A 27,137-nucleotide genomic window follows, 5' to 3' on the forward strand; every position below is an offset into this window, starting at 1 on the left:
TTTGGGTCATTTTTCACAACCCTGCTATTTCGAACCTCATATATGAAAATTATGACGTATGGGGGCCTTTTCTGAGGAATAATAAGGATCAATCGGCAACTATATTGATGTTCGAGTCTTGTGCTATCATACAAAACTTTCAATTTATAAACTCCAGTGTCACTGTCTTTCCTTGGGTTATTCTGAATAAAGTATAAGAGTGTTTGATTTTTTCCGGAGTTAAAGAAGCACAAGAAGAGTGGATACAATTATTTGTGGAATCTCTTTTGTTTTCCTACCAAATGGAGCTAACATGTATAAATTATTAAGCTTTTGAAACCAGACATTAACAATGAAGAAAGAATCAAATCGTGTAAAAGTTGCAAACCCTCCTTTGTTCCATTGCAAATTTTCATAAAATCAGAAGACTTGGTAGTTTATCATGAGATCATAGCTCGCTCCCACCATCTCGACGTCGCATTAAGCTTAACACAACATTGTCTTAGGAATCTCACAAGAAGATCAATAATGGAGTTTACAGGATATCAGTGACAAAAATTGACTGAAAATAAATAACACCAAGAAATGTTCACACTTCCGAACAAATGTACAGATTGTGTCAAACAAAGAAAGAAATCAATCTTGTATCCTACTGTATTGTATCGTATAATTTTCGCCTTATCCCTGTAACCAAACCTAAACAACACCTGCAGATACTTCACAAACAACAAACATAATGACCAAGAAAAGCACTTGAGACACTCTAAAACGGACCAGTGCTAGTAAATTGGTATCAGCCTTTTTTCGGGACTCTTTTTTGCATCTGGTTTATCGACGGAGTACTTAGGCACCCACCAGACTCTCAGGCTTCTGTCAAGGCCTCCACTATAAAGCATAAAACCTCCTCCAACACTACTTGGTGAGGCTTGCAAACACCTGACAGGCCCTTCATGACCCCTGATGACCCCAACTCTAAACAGCCCCCCATTCATCTCTTTTCGCCAAATCCCAATACTCTTGTCAGCTGAGCCACTACACAAAATCTCCCCTCTTAAGCACAAACACAAAACAGCTATTTCATGAGCCTTCACCTCACAAACACCTACCCAACTATCCAAACCCTCATTCCCCAACCACCCCATCACATACCCATCCGACCCCCCTCCGTAAACCATCCTCCCATCCTCCGAAACAATCACAGAATTAAACGAAACATCCTTATGCCCCTCCAAAATCCCCTTCAAACAATGACCACTTTTCCTCACCCCCCTCTCCCAGACCTTGATCCTCCCATCAGCCGAACCCGAATATACAACCCCCTTACTCGCAGCCAATCCATTAATCGCATCATCATGAGCCTTAATCGACTCCACACACCTAAAATCCTCAATCCTCCAAACCTTCAAGGTCTTATCCCAAGAACCCGAATAGATAAACCCCCCTGAAACCGCCAAGCACGAGATACTATCCGTGTGCTCAATCCACAATTGCTTATGATTCCTCCTAGTCTGCACATAATTCTTCTGATTCATAAATTTCCCCAAATAATCCTTAGTAGTAGGCAATGTATCCACCAACCTAAACACATTCTCTGATCTCCTCGAGACCTTCCACACCCTTATTCGACTATCCTGATGCGCCGTAAAAACATTGTTTCCCACAGTCACAAGGGCCTTAACAGAGCCATCACCCTGTCCAAACTTCGTGTACTGCCTCATATCAGGCTGTTGCCAAACTATAATGTCCTTGCCTTGAGAAGCACTCAAAATGAACTCCCCACATAAGGCCAAGCACGAAATCGATCCGATATGACCCGAAAGCACAGCCAGTGATTTGTAAGATTGGTAATCCGAAAAGGGCTTGCATTTGGGAACTGAATTCTTGAAATCTTGGATGTCATAACTGTCTGACATTTCTGACAATTCTGACATTTTTGTAGTTTGGTCAGTTTCATTTTTTGTTTTGAATGATAACAACAATGGGGTTGATAATTGGTTCATCATTGTGTGAAAGAATGTGTTTTGTTGAAGAGGATCTTGAGGAACAGAGAATAGATGGCCAAGAATGAATTTAGGGTGATATATAGAAAATACAGAGACGTTGTTGTGGCGGTGGATTAATATATTCAAAACTAACCACCACATAATACTCGATAAATTAATATTTAATATGAAAATTATATGTAACACCCTATGTGCCTCTCATTTTTTTTACAGTTTTTTCACACTGCTCGACACGCATTTGAAGCCGCATATAAAACATAACTCTATAACTTATTTTTCAAATTTTTCTATTTTTATAAAAATTTAAACATTAAATTTTTATTCAGATGGAAAAAAGTTCAAAATAATTTATCGAACTACATTTTATCAGAGTATTAGAATGCGTGCCGAGTCTCCATCCTGCTAATGTAGACAAATGAGAGAACGGAGGGAGTATTTATCATGCTATTATGTTGGGATGTAGAAGGAATTGTATTTGTTAAAATTATTAACATTTAAACTTAAAAAAATTAAATAAGATTTTAGTGTAAAATTTTAATATATTTAATATACGAGGGGAGCCTATATGGAGTGTGTTGGTGTAATGTTGAGTTAGCAAGAAGCGTGAGTGTGGCTGGATAATGTTGCTACAACGGCTACTTTGACAAAAAAAAATGTATAATGTTTTTTTTTTTTTTTGCAGGAAAAAAATGTATAATGTTTGTTTGCAGAAAGGCGTTCAACGACAGCTCATCTGACGGCCAAACTGCCGTTATATATTCGTCAAGTAATATTCCTTTTTTATACTATAAAATTAAAATGTTTGGTTAATGGTTCATGATAAATGAATCTGGTTAACGCTAATCTGAAACTCAAATTATATAACGATAATCTGAAACTCAAATTATATATTGATGCGTGGATTAATTTTATAATATGAAATGAGAATCTCAATTTCATTTCAATGGCTAACCATTTCTTTTATATTTTATTTGAGATATTCATTCTCAAACCTCTCAATTTCATATTTCTTAATTTTTATTTCCGATTCTGATTCGCACTCACGATCCAAGCGCTATTTACTCGCATTTGATATTTATCCATCTTTTAAGAACTTAAAACAGATAATATGTATGATAATTTTAATTTATTATTTATATTTAATTTTGTAATACCATAATATAACTTGCTAGATTAACATATTATATTATAGGCTTAATTTCAGTGGAGATTGTACATTCGTGGAGAATTGGAGTACTCCATCCTGATCGGTAATCTGTTTTGAATTCAACGGTTATTATAATTTGGTTTTATAATTTAAAAAACTCTGGCTAATAGTCCGTATCTATATTGGATCCGTATGGTATATGTATTTTATCCATATCAGTAATAACCGCTAACCGTTATTGAAGGTGCGTCAGTTCCCGATGGCGTTGTCTCCGCTAACTAATCTTACATAATAACTATATCCCCGAGTTATTCCTCTCTTTCTTCTCACGTTCTTCTGCAATCTAGTGTTGGCTTGTTTCTTAAATTTTTTCTTTCCAACCTTTTTTCTCGTGGTTCATCTACAAATAATTAAGGGAGACAAACATTCAGGTATGGTTATGATCGTCTGTTTTTTTATGTATGTGACTTCGACACCGAGTTGTTCTGTTGTTTTTTTTCTAATTTTATGTTTTTGATAACCTATTGTGATGAATCTCTTTGGTTGTTTTGGTTTGGATTAAGAATTGATTACTGTTAAGATGTTATTAGCAGTTTATTTTCATTTTTTATCATCCCAATTAGAAGAAGATGTGTGAGGAACATTGTCATATAGCATGATTGTGCTGATTGAATACTACTATTAGGACCCTTTTATCTGTGATTTCGTGTTTTTATGTTTCTATGTTTGGGTGCTTTTGTAATATGTGAATTCTACTGGTGTTATAATTCATCCCAATTTTGTTTAAGTTTAATTTTTTTTTTTTTAGTGTTTTCTTATATACCGCTTGAAATCATGTATATGTTTAGGGGTGTTGGTGACCTATTTCCTACCCTTATGTTTGATTGTTGTCATCATTTCTTTTCTGTACATTTCATCAGTTAGATGGCATTTGATATGTGTTTTTATTTTAGGTGACAATATTATCCCATGTATTGAAAGCTCTGAATCTGAAGACTCATCTAGTGCTCCGGATGAAAATCCATTTGGTGACTCTGACTCTTCAGAATCTGAGCAAAATGACCACGTCCCACTTTCTGATAATAGCTTCGATGCTACATTCATTTTGTCTCCTAACGGCACAAAAAATTGGATGCCTAAATGTGATGATAAGCATAAGCCTCACCTTAATATGCATTTTCCGACATTAGAAGATGCATATTTGTACTACAAGGAATAGGGCTGAGCATTCGATCGGTTCGGTCCAGAACCAGACCGAACCGAAAATCGAATTAAAAATTTTTCCCAGACTAAACTGGACCGAAATTATCTTATGGACCGAACCAGAACCGAACCGATATAATTCATTTCAGTTCGGTTCTTTCTCTAAGAACCGAATATTTTGCAAAAACAATGAGAAGTCAAGTTGAAACTGGTGAATTTTAAATAATATTTTATCACCTCCAGCCTCCAAGCACAGGCACATAACATCATATTCTGAAAGTTAAGCTTGACTCGGTTAAATGAATCTCTTATATATCTCTAAGCAATTGTAGCGATTGTAATCTGTGATTGTGGATCTGAAAATAGCGACGCTTGATTCTGTGACTGGACTAGGGTTCGGTTCGATTTTTCAGTTCCAGTTCGGTTTTGCTCACCCCTAACAAGGAATATGGGCGACAATGTGGTTTTGATGTGCGTAAGTCTACCGAGAAAACTGATTATTTGGGGAATAGTTTAGTTAAATACATGTTGTGCAGCAGCGGTGGCGACCCGTATGCAAATAAGTTGAGGGACAAGTCAGGTAATTATATTGAGGGCTTTTGAACAAAGGGAGAATCAGCTGCAACTAGAAACTGAGGATGTTGAAGCCATGACGGAATGGAAAAACTGGAGATGGTTTGTGGACCCTCGTCATAACAGGGTTATCGAACAACTCAACAGAAGGCTGAGAGATAAAAACTTGAAGGTCAGAAAGAGGATCGTCAATGCAAGCCAAAACCAGCTAGCAAGGTACTTGGCGGAAGACGCAGTAGCAACCAAGTTCAGTCCGGTGCGTATCTTCAGGCCTTTTGGGAGAGTCGGTGAAATATATCTGGCATTTGGACATGGGGTTGGGATTTGCAGGAGAAGGGTTTTTTGTTGTTGATGAAGATGAATACGAAGTTCAGCAGCAGCAGGGGCAAGAACAGCTTATGGCGGAAGATGCGGCGATATCCACCAGAGACAGTGGATCAGCAATGGGTGGTGGTGTGGTCGTTATTGACTGATAAATGCAGGAGGTTAAGTCTGGGAGTCTTATGTGGTGGTGGTGTGGTGCTGTTGTCTGACATTAACTGCAGATTTAAGTGCCCGATGGTTGACAAAGTTTCCATTACACCAAGACTCATCTTCATTTGTAATATTCTAGGTAGTTAGAAAAATTAATTAGGAGAATCACTCTATTCCCATACACAAATGAGACAGATAAAATAAGGAAAACAAAATTTATTGCTTACTATTTTGCTTGTATGCATGGTATAGATTTAAGAGTGTAAGGTGATCCCTATCAATGTGCCGAAACTGAGTTTTTGCTTCAGCTGTAGGAGTCCTGAGGATAGTTTAGAGGGGCAATAACTTAGGGGCCAAACTTCTAATGGTCCAAATTTTTTAGTTGCGTAATTATAATATACATAGGAAATAGTAAAACTGATTAATAAAAAATTAGAAGGGGTCCAAAGTTTCGGTTACCGTTGCATCGGCGGAAAAAAGTTTTTCAAAATTAAAGTTGATAAAAATCTACTTGAGATTCTCAGTGTCACGGGAACGCGCGGTTGAATGGTCTTGCAATTTATCAATTGAAAAGGAATTTCTGGAAAATATTGACTCCGATGTTATCATCAACGATTTTGTATCTCGAAACACTTGTAGAACTCATTTTCTATGAATTGTCATATTATGTAGTAAATCATGACTTATAATTTTTTTATACTTTTTCATAATACCTGTTAGTAAATATTTGATAATTTTAAATATTTCAAAAAAATTAAGGGACCTCAATTTATTTTTTAGCTTAGTACCTCGAAAAATTCAGGATCGGGTGTGGTCACAACTCTCAAGCCCAACCTAATCTGATACATCATACACTGAAAAAATTGTACTATAAAAAAACAGACAGGGTAGAGTTTAGAGACTAGAAAAATTTAAAATACCTGAGAGCATAGATGATATAGAAGAAATTTCATTTTAATAGTTGAACTTGGGGTTTGTTACAAGCATTTTCGCTATCTCTAGAACTAGTGGAAATTCACTAATAATCTCTCCCAGCTTGGTCAAATCACCATTATCATCTAAGGCTCGAAGATAATACACATCATCCAGTGCTCTCTCTAATGATACTATAGGAGGGAGATCCATAAAATTCTATTGGAATACAGTATCAAAACCAAACTTTCTCTGAGTTAAGTTTTTTCGTGTGACGTTTGACCAAAGAATTTTCTGGTATTTGTGAGGCTAAAGATCATTAAAGTTTCTATCCGTGTAAAGCCGGAAAGTGTCCAGAAACACTTTCCTGGTTGTGTTCTACCAACGACCCCTGCCCACTGGTAGGTGTTGGCTTTGGATATTGGGGTAACAATAAAAGATTCCACATATAGTCTTAAAATTTTTGTTTGGCCAAACCAGGGTCTATCACATACATCATTCTGTCAATGGTCTTCGAGTTCACTGTAATGTTTGCGGGCAGAACAATATTCCTTCTAGCAGGACCATTTAAGGTAAATGGAAAGCAATTTGGAAGATAAAAATATACTACAAATCTTTTTTTTTTTTTGACAATGCAGGCTTATATGCCTTACAAATTAGTATCTGTTCTAATAATTCTCAGGGTGAGCCAGAGTCGAACCCGGGTGTCCCGGGACAACATAGGATAAACCCACCACTTGGGCAATTGGAATCAAATGTATTGCCAACAACCCAAACCCTCCATCACAGATTGGGAGCTGGTGTTGGAGTTGAGCGTATAAGATGCAGAGGGGTTGAGAAATCTACAAATTATATATCCAGGAATAGTCTGGAAACCAAGTTTGTATAGAATATGGTTGCTAATTGGTGGTCTCTTAACTGTAAGCAAAAGAGGAAGCTAGGAAATAACCAATGGGAAAAAATTTAGATTTTCAGAAGAAAATTCCAAGCAGAAGTTTGGAAAGTTGCTATTGCCTCAACTCTATGGTCAATATGGTTAAGAAGAAACAACCTGGTTTTCAATGGTAAATGGGAACTCCTAAAATCAACTACGGATCTTATTAAATTAGAGCCCTTAAGTTAGTGTCCACAGAACCTCACTCAATAATCTGAACTATTACTACTCTTTTTTTCCCTCTCATTTCTTTAAAGTTTTTTCACGCTACTCGACACGCATTTTAGGGTGTATATAAAACATAGTTTTATAACTTATTTTTAATTTTTTTTATATAAAAATTTTAACATCAAATTTTTATTTAGAAAAAAAAAGTTCAAAATAATTTATCGAACTACGTTTTACGAGCGCATTAGAATGTGTGCGGATTCGCGTCACTCAGTGTAAACAAATCAGGGTGAAGGAGTACATGTATTGAATTGGAACAAAGAGTAAACAGTTCCAAAGAATTGGCAGAGAAATTACATGTATAACCTTATACCACATGAATACGAAGCTCCTTGGTTCACTCCATTCACCCAACCAAACGCCATTCCTGTAATCCTATTAACCTAATATCGGAAAAAACAGGGAATCGTGAAGTGGGTGTCGGAATTCGATACAGGCGCCGACTATAGGTGTCTTTGACGGGAAGAAAGGTGAAGGTACTGTTATCTAACTCATCATATCACTTGTGCTTGTTTAATTTTCATGAATATTTGCTTGATTTGCATATTGTCATTGTTTTGTTATGTTTAAGAGGAGACTAATATGAATTACAGACATATTTGTTAAAGATGTGACCCATAGGAGCACCATAACATAAGTGACTTATTTGTTAGCTGTTTGAGTCGACAAGCAGCTCCTGGTTAAGTTAGAATAGAGTTTCCACTATTTACCCAGTATTTTCTCTTGTCATGTGTACATAAACTCTTATAGATATAGAATTGGGTATTTAAAGAGAAACAGTTTAGAGATATGTAGTTAATAGTAAAGGAATTTTGGAATTTCGATGAGCTAAAAAGATCAGATCAAAGGCTTATAATGAGCCATAGATACAATACTTGAATGATTGTGATCCAGAGTCCAGAGATGACCTGAATTTAGACAAAAGCTTCTCCTACGCAAATTGAACGACAATAATTAACAAAGTAATTACAAGTGGGCTTCAAAATTGAATAAATAAGCAAATGGCTCATTTTGGCTAACATCATTTTGTAGTTAGTTCGGAATCTAATCTCTTAAGAGTTTGAGTAGATAAGTAAACATTTGTATATTTAAAAAATTTATGCACAAATATCACAAGTAAGTGAGGATGTGGAACAATACATTCTAGTTGTCATAAACAGTAGTTCCCTCATCTAAAGTTAATTACGGCTTTTAAGGAAAGGACTTAAATTTTGTTTGTACTAGTTGCTTTTCTTACAAGTGTTTGTGCTTTAAATGTAATAAATGAAGATTGAAAGGGAACTCAGTAATTTGAGATGAGAATGAGGATTCATGCCTATTAGTAGGACTTCAATTCTGCAGTCCTTTGTTACATTACAAGTTTTAACAGAATCTCAGTATGCGTCTTCTATGTAGCATCTTCAAGATTGCGTTTGAGCATTGCACAAGCCATGAACCACAGCTACATTGTTTCTTTTGATGCTTGACACTTTACTGGATATGCTAAGAACTGACCTTCATGTCCAACTCTATTGGTTCTGCTATTGTGCTACTCAATTAACTGGTCTGTGCTATTCACAGAGATTATTGTATTAATGATTAATTTATTCAACTTTCCAAATTTTAAGGACCATTGTCACTAACTACTCTACCTTTTGTTCCTTTTGTCTAAAACCCAACAATTCGAAAAATCGACTCAATCGTGATGAAGATGAAGTTTCTTGTAGTAACAAAGTTGGTACCATATATTGCCATCTTAATTCTGTTTTGAATAGGCAAGTCACATCACACATGGTACCTGCATTAATCCAACGTTGAGTACCTAAATAATTCAGTTTCTGATTTTATTTATTTTTGTTAAGTCTCTTGATCTGTTGTTTGTCATAAATTACTGGGCAGAGTTTCAGTTGCTGATTCTGTTCATTTTTGTTAAGGCTTGATCATTTGTCTGTCACAAATTGTAAGGTGTTATGGCTATCTAAATACTCAAATAAAAGATTTGAGGTGAACATCATATAAGTTAAGATATTTCAGTTGGGTCTGTTTTATCATGTATAAAATTAGCTACCCAATAATGTCCGGAGAGTTGTAAAGTCGTATTTGTGTTGCACTGCTATTGATATTAAATTCAATTAATATGTGTAACACGAGAAAATTGGCAAAATTGGTTGTATGTAAGGTGTCAAAATTGGCAGCAGATAGTATATTTATGTTGTGCATGATGTCAGAATTAGTTTTTTCCTATTAATTATCAGATATTTGCAGGTAATGCTAGTTATGCTAGTAGTATATTATAATCTGACCATGACTACACATGAAAAAGTTTGGGGTGACTACGCATCATAAAGTTTGGGAATTCTGGATTTTCTGGGATTTTTCTTGTAGAAACACCTGCCCCAAGCCCGTTCTTGTCCAATCTCCTCGAAATTTAATTACAGTATCCATTATCTTATACATACACCCATATGAATATCATCGTGTATTATTGGTTTGAATGGGTTTATTTCATTATTTGTTTCATAAACCTTGTCTTATGGCATTTTTTTTCTTAATTGGAAGTAATTTAGCTTTACATTGATAATTCTTTATAGGTATGATTTGATTGGAGAATTTATCTTTATTTTGTTTGATTTAGAGTGACAATTGGTTACTTCTTGTCGCTTTATGCATTTAGAGCTTGAATTTTGATATGTTGGGTATTGTTGTATATTGCTTAAGCTAGAAACAAAAAATAAATATCTTGTGGGTTTTAAGATAATTTTTAGTTGGTTTTTTTAGCACCAAGAATGTATAACTGAAACATTGTATGGTCATAAGATGAGAGGGAACATTATATGGTCAAGCCAGTGTATCGGAAATTGGCACTCAGCACTAAGCTGATTTAGTTTAGGGCATGTCCTTTACCCGAATTGGATCAGAATAGTTTGAGACATCAGTATTGTTGGTTTGTGCTACTCATAACGTTGACATGCTTAGGTAAAGATACAAGTTTGCTAGTGCTAAACTTTATTGTGATCTCCGCTGCAATCTTTTAATAGTTATTGTAGAGTTAGGGAGTATTTTATAAAAGAGGAAGATACTTGGTTGTAGGATCAACTCTAAGTTCCATTACCATGTGATTACTTATAACCACATCGCGTATTCATGCAAATCAAACATGCCTTTGTAATACCATTGTGTTGAGTCTATGGCACCATCTGTAACATATTCCAAATATGTTCGACCCATTTTGACTTTCACTTGTTAAATGCGTAGATGACAACTAGTATTGCTGATGAGCTCTATTCAGAAATTTTGGAGCAGTCAAATGGAGAGATGAATTCAAAATCGACTTCCTTAGCTAATCATTTCAATTCAAGTGGTATGCACTCTCATCTAATATACTTGGGCATAGTAAATAAATCAGTTTGTCTACTTGTTTGGTTAATTACATAATCTGTTAGGGATTTAGGATAAACATGTACTTATATATATTTTTCTTTCTGGAGCAATGTTAACAATAGGTTCCAGGTAATTAGGTGTTTTACAACAATGACTTTTCCACTCATTAGTTAGTGAATTGAAAATCTTGAATGGTTATGGTAATTCTGGAACAGAAAAAGGACATCTGGACATGTACCTAAATATTAAAAAACCATTAGTTATTGATTATTATGTTACCTTGAGTTCTTGACGATTTATTAAATTATTCACTATAGATCTTATCCTCCTATTAGGTTCTTTGTTGACTGTTTATTCAAGGTTATTGATTAGATAGTACAGCGCTGGGCTGTGATCTTTTTCTTCCTGCCTTTATTCAGATTTATTTTGCAATCAAACTGTGCTAGGGTAGTCCTCCAAAATTATTTTGGTAACATTCCTTTTATTAAGGAAATGTAATAAGTTCTAGCTGCCCTTATTATCATTGATTTGTTAATTTATCCTCTCTTTACAAGTTCTTTTGATAACACATTTATGTTGCTCCAGATTCCCATGAGGATGAATTGTGGAATGAAGATGGATTGTCATGGAATGGTTCGAACAATGATTCAGAAAAAGAATCTGACTTGGATAGGGAATGGCAGAGGAGGCGAGATCAATTCCACACGGTAACTTTACATATAGGATGATTAATTGCATCGCTAATTGAGTTTATGTATGTGGATGTCTTTGATATTTCCCTTTAGTTGTTACCAAAATATATGACCTGAACATTATATTCATTCTCAATAAACAGATTGGATACCGAGATGGTCTCATAGCTGGGAAAGAAGCTTCTGCACAAAAAGGGTTCAATACTGGATTTAGTGAGTCTGTTTTTGTAGGGTACAAATGGGGCCTTGTTAGAGGTGTTGGGAGGTAAACAAATGATTTTCTTTCTAATGCTAGAAACAAAGCATAGTCTTCCTCTTATACCTAACAAGTTGATGGAACTGGGCACTTCTAACTTAGTTTTTCATGTCTCATGTTGATGAAGTGCTCTAGCCTGCCTTCCGGTTGCAGTAAGTAAAAGGTTGGTTGAATCCGAGGAAAAGAGAAATAAGTACCTTCACCTACATGAATCTGTTAATGGGCTTTCCACATCTGATGCACTGAAGTTATTTCATGATGATATATCCAAAAGTGTCGAGAAACAAAATGATCAACCCATGCCTACTTCAGACAAGGAAGAAGAGCATACTCCAGGTTCCAGTGACACTCTCCTAGTAACATACTACAAAGATATGCAGGCACTTATTCTAGAATCTCCTGCTTTAGAGGTTGATTTTGAGATACCCAAATAGTTTACCTGTATAATATAGCCCAAGCTTGTATAAGGTATGTTTAATTTCCCTGTACTAATACTCTAGACAATGGCGGAAGTAGATGCTTTAACCTTACTAATGGCGTATGGCGAATTCTGTTGTATCTGAATTCATTTATACAAAGAAAACCTCGCTTGATGTTACAAGTTCATACAAATGACTGAAATACATAGAGCATTAGCATCCTCTGATTCAAATGCATTAATCTCCTGATACTCGCAAGCATATATGAACATTTGCATCATCGAAACAGGTAGGAACATTTCTTTTCTCCACTCATGCTTTACTTACAAAGGATATTTGATCATTTCTAGTACACATAGTAGAAGTTCTCAAAGCAAACAAATAAACTATTAAAATCTAACAAAACCATGTATAAATAAAATGAACAATGAATCATTCTTTCATCTTTCTTAATGCACAAATCTTTAGAAGTAACTAGATTGAGGTTGCAAGAGCTCGAGCTGGGCCAATAGTTTAGCCACTGTGGGTTTTAATTTCAGATCACCCTTCTGGGCAAGCTCTATTAGTACCACTTGAGCAGAATTACCATACTCCATTCTGTGAACCTCAGTTCTGAAAATTCTGTCCAGCATCCATAACCCTTTTTGTTGAGCCTTTACTGTCCCAAACTCCAGAACTTTTATAATGGCCTGGACACCGGATTGTCTTGCAATATAATTGCTTCCTGATTCCAGTATTTCATCTTGCAGAAGTGTCGAAAGTGCTCCCAGAACTGCTTCATCGGCTTCCCTTTCTTTACCTTCCAGTATTTGGATAAGCGGACGAATTGCTTCTGCTTTAATCAAGCAGAAAGTAGTTTTGACGAAACAGTTACCATTATGGACTTCACAAAACGCAGCTCCTGCACTTGTGCCACATAACCAACTCGGCTTTCTTATTTTTCTCAAGGAAACCGAATTCTGTGATAATTGAGCTAGAGCTGTTGCAGCATTACACTTGGTGAGTGATGATCCCGTTGACAGTAACTTCACTAGCACTGGAATAATCCCGTTTTCAGCAGAAAAAAGCTGTAGCTTCTTGTCAGAAGATATAGTGAAGCGAATTAGTATAGCTGATATGCTTTCAAATAACCTGGACATTGCATTCGTTAGTATTCCTTGGCTTGAGTCGACTATGGCAATTAGAACTGGTAGTAAATTTGCCCTTTTAAGCGTATCTGTGGCTTTCTTTTCGCTGGCAGGCAAGTTACTGATGATACCGATAGCTGCACACTTTTCTTTTTCAGATTTTGATGAAGAGATGATATTTATTATGGTGCTGAGATGAGTTTCTCCCACCTGCTCTGACAATTCCTCGGCTGAATCTTTAGAAAGAGTGTACATGAATTTCAAGGCAGCAGTCCTGATCTTAGTGCTTGATTCTACGAGGAAAGGCAGCAGAAGCTGAAATGCACCATTTTCCTTCATCTTCCTTCTGACTTTTGATGCACTAGGGTGTCCAGAAATGCTGTTTAGTGCTTTCAACAGATGATACTGAATAGCCGGGCTACAAAGATTGAGAAGTGAGAGCATTTGAAGAGCGATATCCTTGTTAACAAGGACCGATTCTGACTTGGCAATTCGTGCAAGAATAGCTGATGCTGGCTCACGTAAAGTCATTAGGACAGATGTCACTGAGAACAGGAGCTGCAGGAGGGATGCTACAATACCTGAAGTGATCAATCGACTCGTGTTCTCTTTCAAGCTTGACAGGTTTTGCAGTGCACTCAAAGCGGACAGTTTAGCTTCCAACTTGCCCTCTTTAAACATCTTGACAAGAGGTTCAATCGCCCCATTCTCTCCTATTGACGCTCTTGTTTGATCTCTGAGTTCCATTCTTGAAAGCGCAGTTGCCATAAGAATCTTGCTCATGTCCGAACCTATTTTATCAATAGATTCAATCAGATCATATAACAGACTGGGCGAAATCCTAAACAAGACTGCAGTGAATTAAGCCAAACAAAACAATCTAGGTTAATCAGTTACCTACCTTCCTTTAGGTACTGAACCAGAGGCTTAAAGTAACCAGCCTCTGCCATATGCAGAGCATTCTGAGTATTGTTTGACAAAGTATTTAGCAGTTTTCCTGCATCACGCGAAGCAACTTGATCATCTCCATTAAAAATAGCCACCAGCATAACAATGCACCCCTGGATCCTCCCAATCCTTCTCCTCACCGCTGATACATCAGAGAGCGTGGACAGTAACCCCACGGCCTCCTTCTGCTCCTCAAGATCCCGTGTCAATGACTTCACTAGCGTTGACAAATGCGCTATGTCTACCATCTTCTCCTGATAATTGCCATAAAGTTTCCAAATCAAAAACTACTAAAAACCAACTTGAAAAAGTTAGAGGCCAAATAAGTAGAAACAGCAATGAGTGCATACCTTGTTCTGATCATTGTACGCGACTAGTGTTCTTAGGATCCGAATTATGGTCAATCTGTTGTAAGGCTTACTGGAACCCAAGCGATTAAACAGAACAGGAATAATCCCTTCATCATTAATCCATTCATCACTGACCTTATTATCACTAATCAAAGAATACAATCCCAAAATGGCATATCTGAATTCATCATCATCGCCGTACTTAACCTGCATCACAACATCCTCAATACTGACACAGCTTTCAGTCTCCTGCACTATTTCATTCTCTGACTCCTCCTCTGTCCCAAACTCTTCCACAATCTCCTCGGATTTAGAGTCATAAGAGCTGATAGCATCACTGCTAAACCGCGCATTCATCATCTCCTTCTGCAAAGACCTTATGTTGTCCTTCCCATCAACCAGAATATCATGTCCTGCAAACAGGACAAGGCCTAATGATCTTCCAAGATTCTGAGTCACTTGTTGGATTTGCTTGACGTGCAAGGACTCGCCCTTGGGGCTTGTGATCAAGGCCTTGGCACGTCTCAGCTCGGTCTCTAAGGCTTCCAAGGCCTTAAGAATAGGGGGGGTGTCCATTAGCTTGTTCTTCTTTATATCCATGAGAACTGGAGGTAATTTGTCTATGATCAATGAGAAATCAGTCGAAATCACGGATTCTTTGGCTAGAGAAGAAACCTCATCAGCAGATGCTTGGAGGTCCATGACCAGGTCACATAAACTCTTACAATCTGATTCTCCTGACATGTTGGAACCAATTGTCTTTATAATAGCAAAAGAATATTTACAACATGTATGTTTATGAACTTATGGCAAGTGAATAAGGCAAATGGAATAGTAAGAGCTGAGTGATGAATTATGACTTATAAGTATTTCATGTATATGAAGAAGTGATCATGGAAAGTGGTGTGTGAAGAAGATAATGAGAAGGGAGACTTGGTAAAATGAAGAACTTATTTCTTGGGTCTACTCTTTTGTCATCTTACTTCCTTCAAACGTAAAACACAAGGTATATATTATATTAGGGTTGAGATTATGATAAAAACAATCTAGATTATTAATTTTAATACAATTTGTGTCTTTTAGGCTTGTGTATTAGTGATTTACATCCATATTATCACTTGAATTGTTTAATATGATTTCGAGTCTGTTTAGCTTATCTTATTTTCTTGAAATAAATTACTTATTTTCCAAATAAATATATAAACATATTTTTTTTAATAAAAATAAATGACTTATATATAATAATAAGAAAGATTAAATATAAATTGTCAAAGTTGATTTTTTTTAAAAAAAATATATACTCCCTCCGTTCCTAAATAATAGTCGCTTTGACTTTTTGCACGTGTATTGAGGTGCAATAAAAACGTATTTCTAAACGTTATTTTTAAATATTTTTGTGAATAAAAATATAGATGTCAAACTTTTATTCAGAAAAAGAAAATTTGAAAAATAATATGTAAAAGTATATTTTTTGTACTTCAAATTACGTGCACAAAGTCAAAGCGATTACTCCCTCCGTCCCCTTTTACTTGTCCCTTTTGAAAAAAAACGCATCTTAAGAAAATGTTAGTCAGAAATCTTGTTTTCATACATATCCCTAATAAATGTAATGAATTAGATAGAGTTGTGTATATATATATGCTAGTCAAACATTGGAAGTTGTTACTTTTTGAAAAAACATACAAAAAGTTGTTTTGAAAAGAGAAGTGGACAAGTAATTTGGGACAATTTTTTTTTTCAAAGTGGACATGTAAAAGGGGACGGAGGGAGTATTATTTATTATTTAGGAACGGAAGGACTATAGGGATGTGAAAACTACATTTGAGGTGATAAAGAAACACATGTAAAACAAAATGGGAACAAGAGCAACCGTTAGCAAAGAAAGGTATCAAAGTTGTGAAGATGAATAGTGATATAAATATATAACGGACTCTTTATCTTTTAGAATATTGACTCGCAAAAAGTGTGAGAGAAAGACCAAGTCAGCAGCCAGTTTATGAATTAACGTGTTTTCAAGTTGGGAGTTTGAAAGGGCCAAGGACGGCCATGTATCTTATGGCTACTTGGTGGGGGACCTCAAATTTCCTCCATTTGGTCTCAACATTATCAGAGATTTTGCTAGCAGATTTTGACCAATCATTTCTTAATGTATTTTACGTTTCTGGAGATTTAGTCCAGCTCTGCCACTAAATGTTCTTCAAATTTTGGTATGAATTTGTTGGTTTGAAATTATTATTTTAAAATTATTTGAATTAATCATAATACTTTAAATTTTAGAATATAAACAAGTTTTACCCCGAGATACACGAATTCGAGTCGAGTTGAAACTGAACAGATAGAATAATTCTGTTTGGAATTTCTTAAAAATCAAACAGACTATCATGTTGAAGATAGTTGATAAATCGAACCGAATTACTTGAAAGAACCCGGTTCGAGTTTTGTTAACGAACGACTCTGTTGATTTGCGGTTTCAACAAGGAATTATTTGTGATTTGGAGTTAAGTGTGCTTAACTAAGATGGGATGAAATCAACAAGTCGCCTTCATCACAAAACTGATCAGCTCCAACTGTAGTTAGTAAACTAACAACTCAAAGATATTAATATTATTGCTAACTGTGAAGTCTCCAGGCATAATAGCACACATGTCATTGTGGTGGGCTACTTGTGGCGAAGTCTTGAGTCATAAGTTGGATATGTAGTGCCAAGTGCTCACGCCTAACTGTGTTAGCATTGGACTTAACTAGGCTCATAATTAGCCAAGGGGCTCAGTGCATTCCCCACAAGCTGGATGAGTACATCCATTGTGTAATCTCAACTTGGAGTAAAGTTCCAGTGACTACTAGTCTGTATTCAGCTTTCAATGTGCTTCTAGGATGAAATTCTGTTTCTTGATATGTCAATGCCAAATGTACAAGAAAAGAATCAAGCATCAAGAAAATCTAATATGCTGTAACCGACTTTGATCAAACCGTTACAGTCACTATCAGGAAAATCACTAGGATCCTAATCAGAAGAGAAGAGAAGGCTTTAGAAGGCCATGAATTCTGGGTAGTCAACCTATTTGTCATATGAATGTAACTGTATGCAGGAGCTTGCATGGACTATCCCCGGAGATGAAAGACAAAATTATTGCGAGGCCTTAGAAAGTTAGATGTAGGTGAATTTCTAACAATGCTTCTGTAGGAGGAACTAGGAAGGATCCTCCTATGAGCAATGTAAGAACAGGCATAAGTGATGATGATAATGTCGCAACATAAACAACCATAATAGTGAAGAAATTTGCTTGTCGCAGTGTAAATGGGAATAATGAGCCAAGTACTGAATAAAAGCTCCTCATTAACATGACATGTGGTACTTCAAATAACTATCTTCATGGCTACTTGGAACAACTAAGAGAGTTTTTATATTTTGCTAACAAGTAAATCAACGGATCAGCAAGATAGAGGGTACGAGTGTTTTTCTTTGTGTGTGTACTCAACATTTTGGAAAGGTCAAAAGAGAAGGAAACATCGAAATTTATTTGGTTTTCTGCTAATAATAACTTTTCTGGATGCATTGGGCTAAAAGTTGATTTTCCAGTGTTCTCTTCAGCTAATTAGTTTCATAGGCATTTATATTTGTTTAACAGACACTCTGGTTCAAGATCATATTTCCTTGTTTGCATTTTATACAATTAAGGCAGAAAAAATAAACAAATTAGCTGAAATGTTCTGCATTGCAAGCTAGCTTTTCATATATCAAAGAAATCAGATGAAAGAGAGATGTAAGCAAAATTGGAATTCTGAAAGATCCTAGGGTTGTCACAAAGTTCAGATAAACAAGGGTGAAGATCAGAGAACAGAATCATAAGTTTAAAGCAGAAGATTAGGTCAACGATCTTCCCTCTCTCTATCTATGTATACTAGATAGAAACATATATTGATATACAGGCATAATTTCCTACACCAACTTATTTCACTACTAATAACAGATATTATGTAAAAAATGAAAAGGTACATGATCAAAGGAGATACTGCAAGCTCTTTACTCTTATTTTCTTCCAACAAAAATCCGATGCATACTTAATAAATAATCTATGTAAGAAAGCAACAGAACCTCACGAAACAGGGACTAAAATTTTGATCCAAGCAGCGTCATCAGGAAGTCTTGGTAGTTTCCAGATGTATCTCCGCTGACTCCATCTTCGATGCTCTCTTTGTGTACATCCTGATATTCTTCTTTAATTTTTTTCATATCAATGTCAGCTCGAGTTATAATGGCTCTGGTAAGTGAACTTTCATCTGTCCCAAGACCAGCCATTGAATTGTAAATAACCTGATGATATTTAAACATCAAATGAGAGTTACTTAATCTATGACAAATGAGCTAATAAGAGATTTCTTCATCACATGCATTCAGGTTTATAAGCAAAACTTCTGTTAACATGGGAAATTCAGGGTCATGAGAAAAAATTCTGTAAACATGGGAAATGTAGGTTAGAAAGACTTGGCAAAATATATATAGTACAGTTATGAACACGTGCAAAAATGAAGACATGAAGTTTCTCTTTTGAGTGGGAGACTAATGAGGATTGCTTGGAAGAGGTTCAGTCAAGTATTCAAGCATCACAACAAGTACCATGCTGGATAATTCATGCCTCTAAATATTATCAGGACTTGTATCTTAGCCTATAGAATTCTGTAGAACTGGTTTCGCACTATATGACAAGCATGTCAAGTTCTGAGCTGAAACAATAATATTGGACACGATATAAATATCAAATTGTGCGCAATTGTATAAAATGGAGTACACGAGATGCATATTGCATATTAGGCAGGGTCAATAGTCAAACATATTCAGATAAACTTTACAACAGACATATTGCATTGTTGGCAGATTCATAACAAATTTCTTATCTAATGCTCTTTACAAAGTGGCTTGTCGTGTACTGGGAAGGACTACATGATACAAATAGAATACACTTGTAGTATTCTAAATTGCACATATCAAGATATTACTTTTGGTACTCACAAATCACGATACTGGCAATTTTGATGAAAGAAAAGGATGGTGATCCAATTCTGAAACTGTCAGGCACGTACAACAATAATAATAACGATAATTTGAGCATTAGGTTTAAAAACAAGAAAATGGATGATCTTAGCTACAAATAAATTTCCTCTAAAAAACTTCATGAGAAACTTTGTATGGAAGTACAGGTATTCCTCACATTATTGACATCACAAACCCCACAAAGAAAGAAAGTGGGATCTATGTTTTAACATTTGTTTAGCTAAGTTGTTAAGAATGGATACTAAGAAGTGCCTAAGCAGTAGTGAAGGTGCTGCAAAGATGTAGAACGATTCTCCTCTACCTTTACTATAAAAATATATCAACTACAAAATCACAGTAAGTTGCTGAGCATGCAATGACATTATATTCATGTTCATCTAATAGAAATTATATATGAAAGGGAAGGATACAAATATGTGCACTGACTAATTGTGTACAAGAGAGATAGTTCGGATTAGTGCTTTAAATAACCTCGGCAAAGTGCTTATGGGGGGAATCTATGCACCGGACCACCACAATCAAGATAGATTCCAAAATGCTATCGCCACAACTCTTAATGTCCTGTTAAAAGATTTGCATATATAAATAAGAAAGAAGTCAGAAGAGGTACATATTAAATAAATTGATGGTGGAAAAATTTACCTGTTCAATAGTGCTGCCATAGTTCTGGTTGTAGCACTGGAAAGTTTCTTTAAGCTGAGAAACATTCCTAGTGCTGAGTATACGCACAACATCATCTTGATCTAGCTGTTTTGCCTTGATTGCTTCATGAAGTATCTTGGCTTCATTATTTGCAACATCTGACTCCACGAGTTGACGATCGTACCTGTAGGATCTGACTAATGCCACTAGAATCTGTGCAGAACCACATAAAATCTCGATCAGTAATCTATTAATCTATTAATTAAATAAGACCAATATGAATGTGTGTATCAAGTCTTCTAATAAGGCCAAAAATAACTGAAAACTCGGAAAAAATTACTTCATTCATATCCCCTCTTCTCAACATATTCTATTCTTTTACTAATAATAAGGTGAAAGCAACAGTTAAAAAATGCAAATATCAAGTCTAATGTTGTCGGAGAAATCTGGAAACCATTCTGCTATAAAAATTGTGTAGTTCTTAACTTCTTATTAAGTACAAGTTTGAGATATCTACCTGCACTTGGAAATAAAATTTACAAAGATTGAGTATCCAATACAAAGAATATAAAATAAACAAGCAAAGACAAAAGAAGGGAAAAATAACAAGGAGAACATTTTAGTTTGTAATAACAAATATGTAATTTTGTTAACAATTTACCAAAAAAGAAATCTATACGATAACTCTTGGAACAAATCAAAATGCAAGAAACAACTTTACGCTGGTACACAATTGCACCCATTACTAGCTTTGCAAAGTTTATAGAAGTTTTTTGGTTTTGAACTCAGAAAACTATATTTATTCAAGTTTAAGACTATTCTTAGTGGCCCAGATACAGCATGTGCTTTAACAGAAATCAATATAAGCAATTTAGAAGACAAGGGTGTTTAAAAAGAAGTATTATCTATAGAAATTTTTCTTGCAAGTTCAGAAGTGAAAGCTCCATGCTTAAATCTACATCTTAAACAGGTTACATCTCTTATCCTTACAGATAAAAAATGGTGTAGACCACCACTTCTCTTATATTTGTTAAAGGGAAAACAGAATATAGGCACTGCAGTTGCATATATTTCCTGTCATCTTCTCAAATGTCAAGGGGCGTCTTAAACATAAATATGAATTATTAATATGTGTTGCTCAATTTCTCAAAAACAGATAATATATTATGTGCTGCAGAATTTATTTTAGTGCCCTGGTAGCAAAATTTATACTCTGACATCATCAAGTGCCAGTATGTTTTATCATCTTTCTTTTGGATACAAAATCATCATACATATGATGTGTCTTGGATATTTCTGATCTGATAAGTTGACTAGACTTTTTATTAATGTCTTGAAGGAATTAAAATCTCATAAAAAATCTTATAATAATATGCATGTCAATATTCTTTTTACTGTTTATAATTCTTGGCAGAAGAATCTATGTGAAAAGTTCTTTATTTACCATGACTGGCCAAGATTGGCTGGCTAGTACTTTTAGAGCATCTCCAATAGGGGTTGCCAATGCTTATGTGGCATGGAACCCTACTTGAAAACCTATTGGAGTTGTATGGTTGCCAAGAGGTTGCGCCTAGCAAGGTTGCCATAATTTGGCAACTTCCCTATATAGCTAAATACATACTATTATCCAAAAGGTATGTTTAACATTACCCGTTCTATATTTTCACATTTATGTAAATCAATTAGAATAAGTATGATATATATGTAGAACACCATACTGGCAACTTTTGTAGTTGTCAACTACTGGAGTATGTTTTGGAAAAAGGTTGCCAAGAGTGATATGATGATGATAGAGAAAGTAAGCTAATAATATATATGATGATATGTCAATGCTTGGAACTTTGGGCTTCCAAACAAGGGGTAACTGTAGCAGGATACTACACTCTCTGCAACTTGACCTTTCATAAGTAGAACTCAGGGGCTCGAGCAATAATTCTTTTTGTATATAACATCAACAATGCAGATGAGAACATTGAACACTATGGCAACCTAAAAAATAAATATTGCATATACATTCATTTACCTTTCTGACAGGTTGTGAAACGCAAGATATAATGTCTTCTTCAATTGAGCAATCAAATAGAGAACAATAGGCCTGCCTCACTGCCAACAGATGATGAGGAGATGATGCACAAGCTATTTCAACTATCACTTGCAGTTTGGTGATGTCTTGCTTCTTTGACTTCAAGGCCCTATTTGCTAGCCTGGCATCTCTTTCAGGAGGATCATATGTCCAACGGATAACGGCTTTCTGTGAAAAATTAGAAGAGAATTTTAATTTACTCAGAAAAAATAAACTCTGTAGATCGTAACAGTTCATAATATGTTCATCTGGGAGGGAGGGAGGGAGGGATGGAGGGATGGAGGGAGAGAGAGAGGGGGAGGGAGGGGGAGCGAGGGAGAGAGGGGGAGAGAGAGAGAGAGACGCCTGGTGGATATCTCTCTTTTCTTTTTACAGGAGATCAAGAGTTCGTCTCAGGTGAGGCATCTGAGCACTAAAGTTTATGATATTGTGATAGTTTATTACATTTTTCATAACTATAAATTTAGAATATAGTCTAATCAAGCTCTGATGTAATTCTGAGTATGCAAGTTCTAAGCCGGGAAATATACAATAGAAAGAAATAACAATGCATACCCCGTAATGACCCGATAGTTCAGATTGAAGAGCAGAGATGAGGGACTTCTTGTACATCTGCTGAAATGCCTCTCTAATCTTTTTTCTCTGGTCTGCATTTCGATGACCCAATATCCAAATCACACTCTTGTCATCCGTTCCCAATCCTAATCACTCATTCATTCACACAACCAATCACAATCCCATAAACAAAGTAATTATATGTATGATAACAATCAAACAAAATGAATTAATCACGAGAACATGTTGACTGCATTATAAATTATAAATAAACCAACCCAGGCCATCACAAACGAAAATGCATTATATTCAAGGATCAATTGAAAGATGGGCATTTACATAATCTGATCGTAAACCCATTTAGATCATGTCAATAAATATACTTAAATATACAGAGACAGGGGGAGAGAGAGAGAGACCTTTAAAAGCTTTGTGGAGTCTTTCAGCGTCTTGGTCTGGAGGTGGAACGGGATCAGGGACTCTGATTGTGGCCATAACGATAACTATAATCTTCTCCAAGATGGTAAATTTGGTTGATTCTATAGAGCTCACTGCCAAGAAACGCTTTCTTCTAACTATTATGGCATTTCGGGAGCTGAACAACTATATTATTCCCAATTGACCTATATACCCCCGATCGGCTATTCCCGGTCAATTCGGTTTTTTTCTTTGATATAATCGAGTAATAATTAGACAAAAGTTATTTGGAGTCCATAATTTATTGGAGTCCTTGGAGTCCCAATCTAGGCCCTCCATTTAAGTTTGATCCAATGGCTGCTATTCTATTAGATGCTTTTTATTAAATATAATATTTAATAAGTATTTTATACCAATGAGGCACGTCTGTACGTGAGTGAACTTCAATCAAGGGCAGTTACAACTATACCAGTGTTTCCAGGAGTATAGTCAGCATTTTTGTCCTGCAATCTCTGTATTAATTTTTATCTTCTTTTCACATTGTCCATCTGAAACACATTAGTTATTGTTCCTAACAAGTGGCTGCTGTCTAATCAGAATGGAGATTCAAGTAAGTTCTGCACATTAAATTTTTGTTTCAATTACATTGAAAAAGTTTTTGAAGATATTCCTTTAGCTATTCAATGTATGTAGTACGTCTCTATATGTGTTTGTATTTTGTTCCATTAGTAATCACATTGTGAGTTAAAAGTGAAAAGCTGTTCTGCTAGATCAATTGGATAGTGCAGAACGCTTGATATTGTTTTCGGAAGAGATTATGGACGATATAAGAGAGTGCAGAACATTGAATATTTGTTCTGCGCGTGTGGTTTTGTCTTCTATCAGGATCATTGTAATTGATTTGTTAATTTTGTTCATTGGTTGATTTAAAATATATGCTCTATTATTTTGGTTGTGATTTAATTTTGAATTTGTTGTGTATAAAGGTGCTCAAGATGTCCCTCATATTGAGAGTTCAGATTCTGAACATTCTTATAAAGTGAGGACAATTGTGAAAGTTTTAAGGACAATGAAGAAGAGATGATAATGAAGTCAAAGGTGTATATTCCAACGTTCATGCCCCAAAAGTATTATCAAGATAAGTGGCAGCGTTTACCTAATTGTTCTGCTGCACTGAAAGGCAAACGGAATTTTAACCATGTCACATCCTTTTTTGGTGATTTATGTATTAGAATTCTGCTGCATAATATTGTTGTTGTTTTGCCAGTGTAGAACAGACTGCAACCGTAGAAATGGCCTGTGAAGTAGCAAATTGTTGGATCGCAAGCAAACAATTGAAGCAAAGAACAATCTTATTCGGATTTTAGTTTTTGTAAAAGGAGTTTAATAGTGTGATCAATCTTATGTATTCAGGCAATTCAGAACTTTCATTTTGTTATGCAGTTGCAAACTATATGCCAACTTAGCTAATTATAAGCTCTCCTGATGCCAATGGCATTTCTTTTGGACATACACTATGCAGTTTGTTAAGATAGGTTAAGATATTCTCAACCCCAGAAGATTTATAAACTTCTGACCGAAAAGATGGATTACGATACACATGGATTATGAGGAAAATTTGTTGCAGCTAAATATAGTTGTCCTACGCGTATCAAACTATACAATGGACTCTTTAAGTTCTAAACCAAATGCAGCTATATGAATCATATGTGCTGGGATATAAGAATTCATTGATGCTGTTTTTAGAACCCTTAAATAGCGTTGGTCATTACGAGCTATAATTCGCCACAATTATTGGTAGAAACTTAGATATAAATATTTCAACTCTGCTTTATTCATTCTATAATGAATTAACGAATGAACAGCTAGAGCACTGTTATGCCGAAAGTTGTGTCCTATGCAAGACAAGATTTATTCGAAGTTACACCTTAACTGTACAGAAGTAACCAGTATCATCCTTTTATGCAAGAAGTCAGAAGCAAAAAAACTCATCAGCTACCAGGTATGATACACCGACTGCTGTTGGTCAGGTTCCAAAGTATAAACAGTCATTTACTCAATTTTAACTTTAGACATGCTTTACTTTGGAGTCTTTTATTGCGCGGTGGTGCTGTATAATCATACTAAGTCTTAATAATCATATAGGCTGTTTTTAAACACTTACCAGTTCATTTTAGCGGGGATATATCCCTCATACTCTTACTCCCTCCTCGGGTATGAAAATCTCATGAAGAAGTAATAGAAAATTATTATGGAACAACTCAAGGACTAAATACGATAAAAAAAGTCCAGAAATATTAATCACCTGAAGAAAAAAAAATGTAGCCTCCTACTAATGTTAATCCAAAAATGTATGTCACTTCACACCATCTCTAATACTTAAAGCCGTGTTAAAAACAACAAACATATACTAAAAAATAGTTGAGCAAATTTAAAGAGCAGCGAAATGCTTGAAATAAAACCAAGCATCATCATAAAACTACACTCGTAAAGCCAATTATGCCTTTAATTTAATCAATCGTGATTACAGTTTAGCAGTACATTAACTGACCTACTACTACCTCCACGTGTTACAACTTAGGTAGCAGGAGAGGACTATTGGACTTCAAGATGTGTTACTCTAATATAGTGTAACACATATACTAAAAACCACTATTTTGTACCCAAGCTTGTGTGGGTAACTAAACAGACGGAATCATAAAGGTAACTCAAATCATGCCCTTTTTACCCACTCTGACTGTGCTGCAGACATATTGAGCAAGACATCTGTCACAATCGACGGCGAAAACTTCTTTTGAATTTATCTGTCATAAGTCCTCACCTTCTTTGTCTTGTCCTGCTTAGACAGTGTCCTGTGGACTCCTAACTGACCCCTTTTCGCGCTACTTTGAACTCCACACTTACGTGCCTGCACATGTAAACAAAATAAGCAAGGCAGCCAATTAAGATCAATGTTACACTAATGCCAAACAGAGAAAAGAATATCTCAAGATATACCATGACCACATAACCTCTTATGTTTTATTTGTCCCAAACCTACTCTCGGTTTTTCAGGTTTATTAGTCGTTGCAACATTCCTCTTAATACTTGTGTCTAGCAAGTTGTAAGTCACAATACAATCAAAGAACATAAAAAACTCCCTCCTGCATTGGTTAAAGTAATAGCTTGCTACTGTACATAAAAGAAAACGAAAAATAACATTGCGTCCTAATACAGAATATACATTTATCCCCATAATGTATAAATCTGCAGAACACATAAAAAGGAACACACTTCCTTTCCAAAATACGACCTATCACACAACTAGCAGATGTACGTAGTGTAATACAAACACTACAATTGCAACCAATTATGGTCATTGCTATGTCACACAGTAGAATATCAAATATAAACTTAAAATCCTACACTGCATAACACCAAAACCAAATACCCTATTACTAAATCTATATCTTTACAAACAACCCACAAATAAATTGTAGAACAAAACCAGCAAATGCATTTAGCACATGTAGACATAAAGAGAACACCCAATACCCAAATTAAAACAATACGTTCTGCATCGTCTGAAGACATCACTTTCACACCAATAGCAATGATAATTCATATAGCCAAAAATAATTAATATACTTTCATTGTCCAACAAATAAATATCAAGTGCATAACACAGTGTTCATATAGGGATGCTTGATTTACAAAGCCGAGAAAAGGAGATGACGACCCATCAACTAAAAAACCAATCATATGTCTACTTAATTTAGTCATCAGCTACACATTCTAAACAT

At 35.5% G+C, this 27,137-nt stretch overlaps 4 protein-coding genes across 5 annotated transcripts; 1 reads left to right on the forward strand and 3 right to left on the reverse strand.

Moving 5' to 3' along the window:
- Positions 1–459: 459 nt before the first annotated feature.
- LOC108201803 (protein JINGUBANG) lies at positions 460–2,095 on the reverse strand. The gene has a single exon (XM_017370093.2). The coding sequence runs from the start codon at positions 1,980–1,982 to the stop codon at positions 759–761; it is 1,224 nt and encodes a 407-aa protein (XP_017225582.1). The 5' UTR covers positions 1,983–2,095; the 3' UTR covers positions 460–758.
- Positions 2,096–7,711: 5,616 nt separating this feature from the next.
- On the forward strand, positions 7,712–12,373 carry LOC108202797 (uncharacterized). 2 transcript variants are annotated; one of them, XM_017371334.2, is made up of 5 exons: positions 7,712–7,929; positions 10,688–10,793; positions 11,399–11,520; positions 11,649–11,770; positions 11,889–12,373. In XM_017371334.2, exons 2-5 carry the CDS (start codon positions 10,688–10,690, stop codon positions 12,193–12,195), a joined length of 657 nt encoding a protein of 218 aa, XP_017226823.1. In that variant the 5' UTR covers positions 7,712–7,929; the 3' UTR covers positions 12,196–12,373. The 2 variants fall into 2 exon arrangements, with proteins under 2 accessions (XP_017226823.1, XP_063940500.1); XM_064084430.1 differs by having other exon boundaries at positions 7,750–7,923.
- A 78-nt stretch (positions 12,374–12,451) lies between these two features.
- Positions 12,452–15,594, reverse strand: LOC108202796 (U-box domain-containing protein 44). The gene is made up of 3 exons (XM_017371333.2): positions 14,606–15,594; positions 14,209–14,509; positions 12,452–14,098 (listed from the first exon to the last, which is right to left on the reverse strand). The coding sequence occupies exons 1-3, from the start codon at positions 15,347–15,349 to the stop codon at positions 12,645–12,647; spliced, it is 2,499 nt and encodes an 832-aa protein (XP_017226822.2). The 5' UTR covers positions 15,350–15,594; the 3' UTR covers positions 12,452–12,644.
- Positions 15,595–18,452: 2,858 nt separating this feature from the next.
- Positions 18,453–23,542, reverse strand: LOC108200705 (annexin D3). The gene is made up of 6 exons (XM_017368946.2): positions 23,358–23,542; positions 22,939–23,084; positions 22,324–22,551; positions 20,301–20,513; positions 20,130–20,219; positions 18,453–18,920 (listed from the first exon to the last, which is right to left on the reverse strand). The coding sequence occupies exons 1-6, from the start codon at positions 23,431–23,433 to the stop codon at positions 18,717–18,719; spliced, it is 957 nt and encodes a 318-aa protein (XP_017224435.1). The 5' UTR covers positions 23,434–23,542; the 3' UTR covers positions 18,453–18,716.
- Between the last annotated feature and the right edge of the window lie 3,595 nt (positions 23,543–27,137).

Source organism: Daucus carota, chromosome 9 (genome assembly GCF_001625215.2).
Source record: "Daucus carota subsp. sativus chromosome 9, DH1 v3.0, whole genome shotgun sequence".
In the NCBI taxonomy this organism is placed as follows: Eukaryota; Viridiplantae; Streptophyta; class Magnoliopsida; order Apiales; family Apiaceae; genus Daucus; species Daucus carota.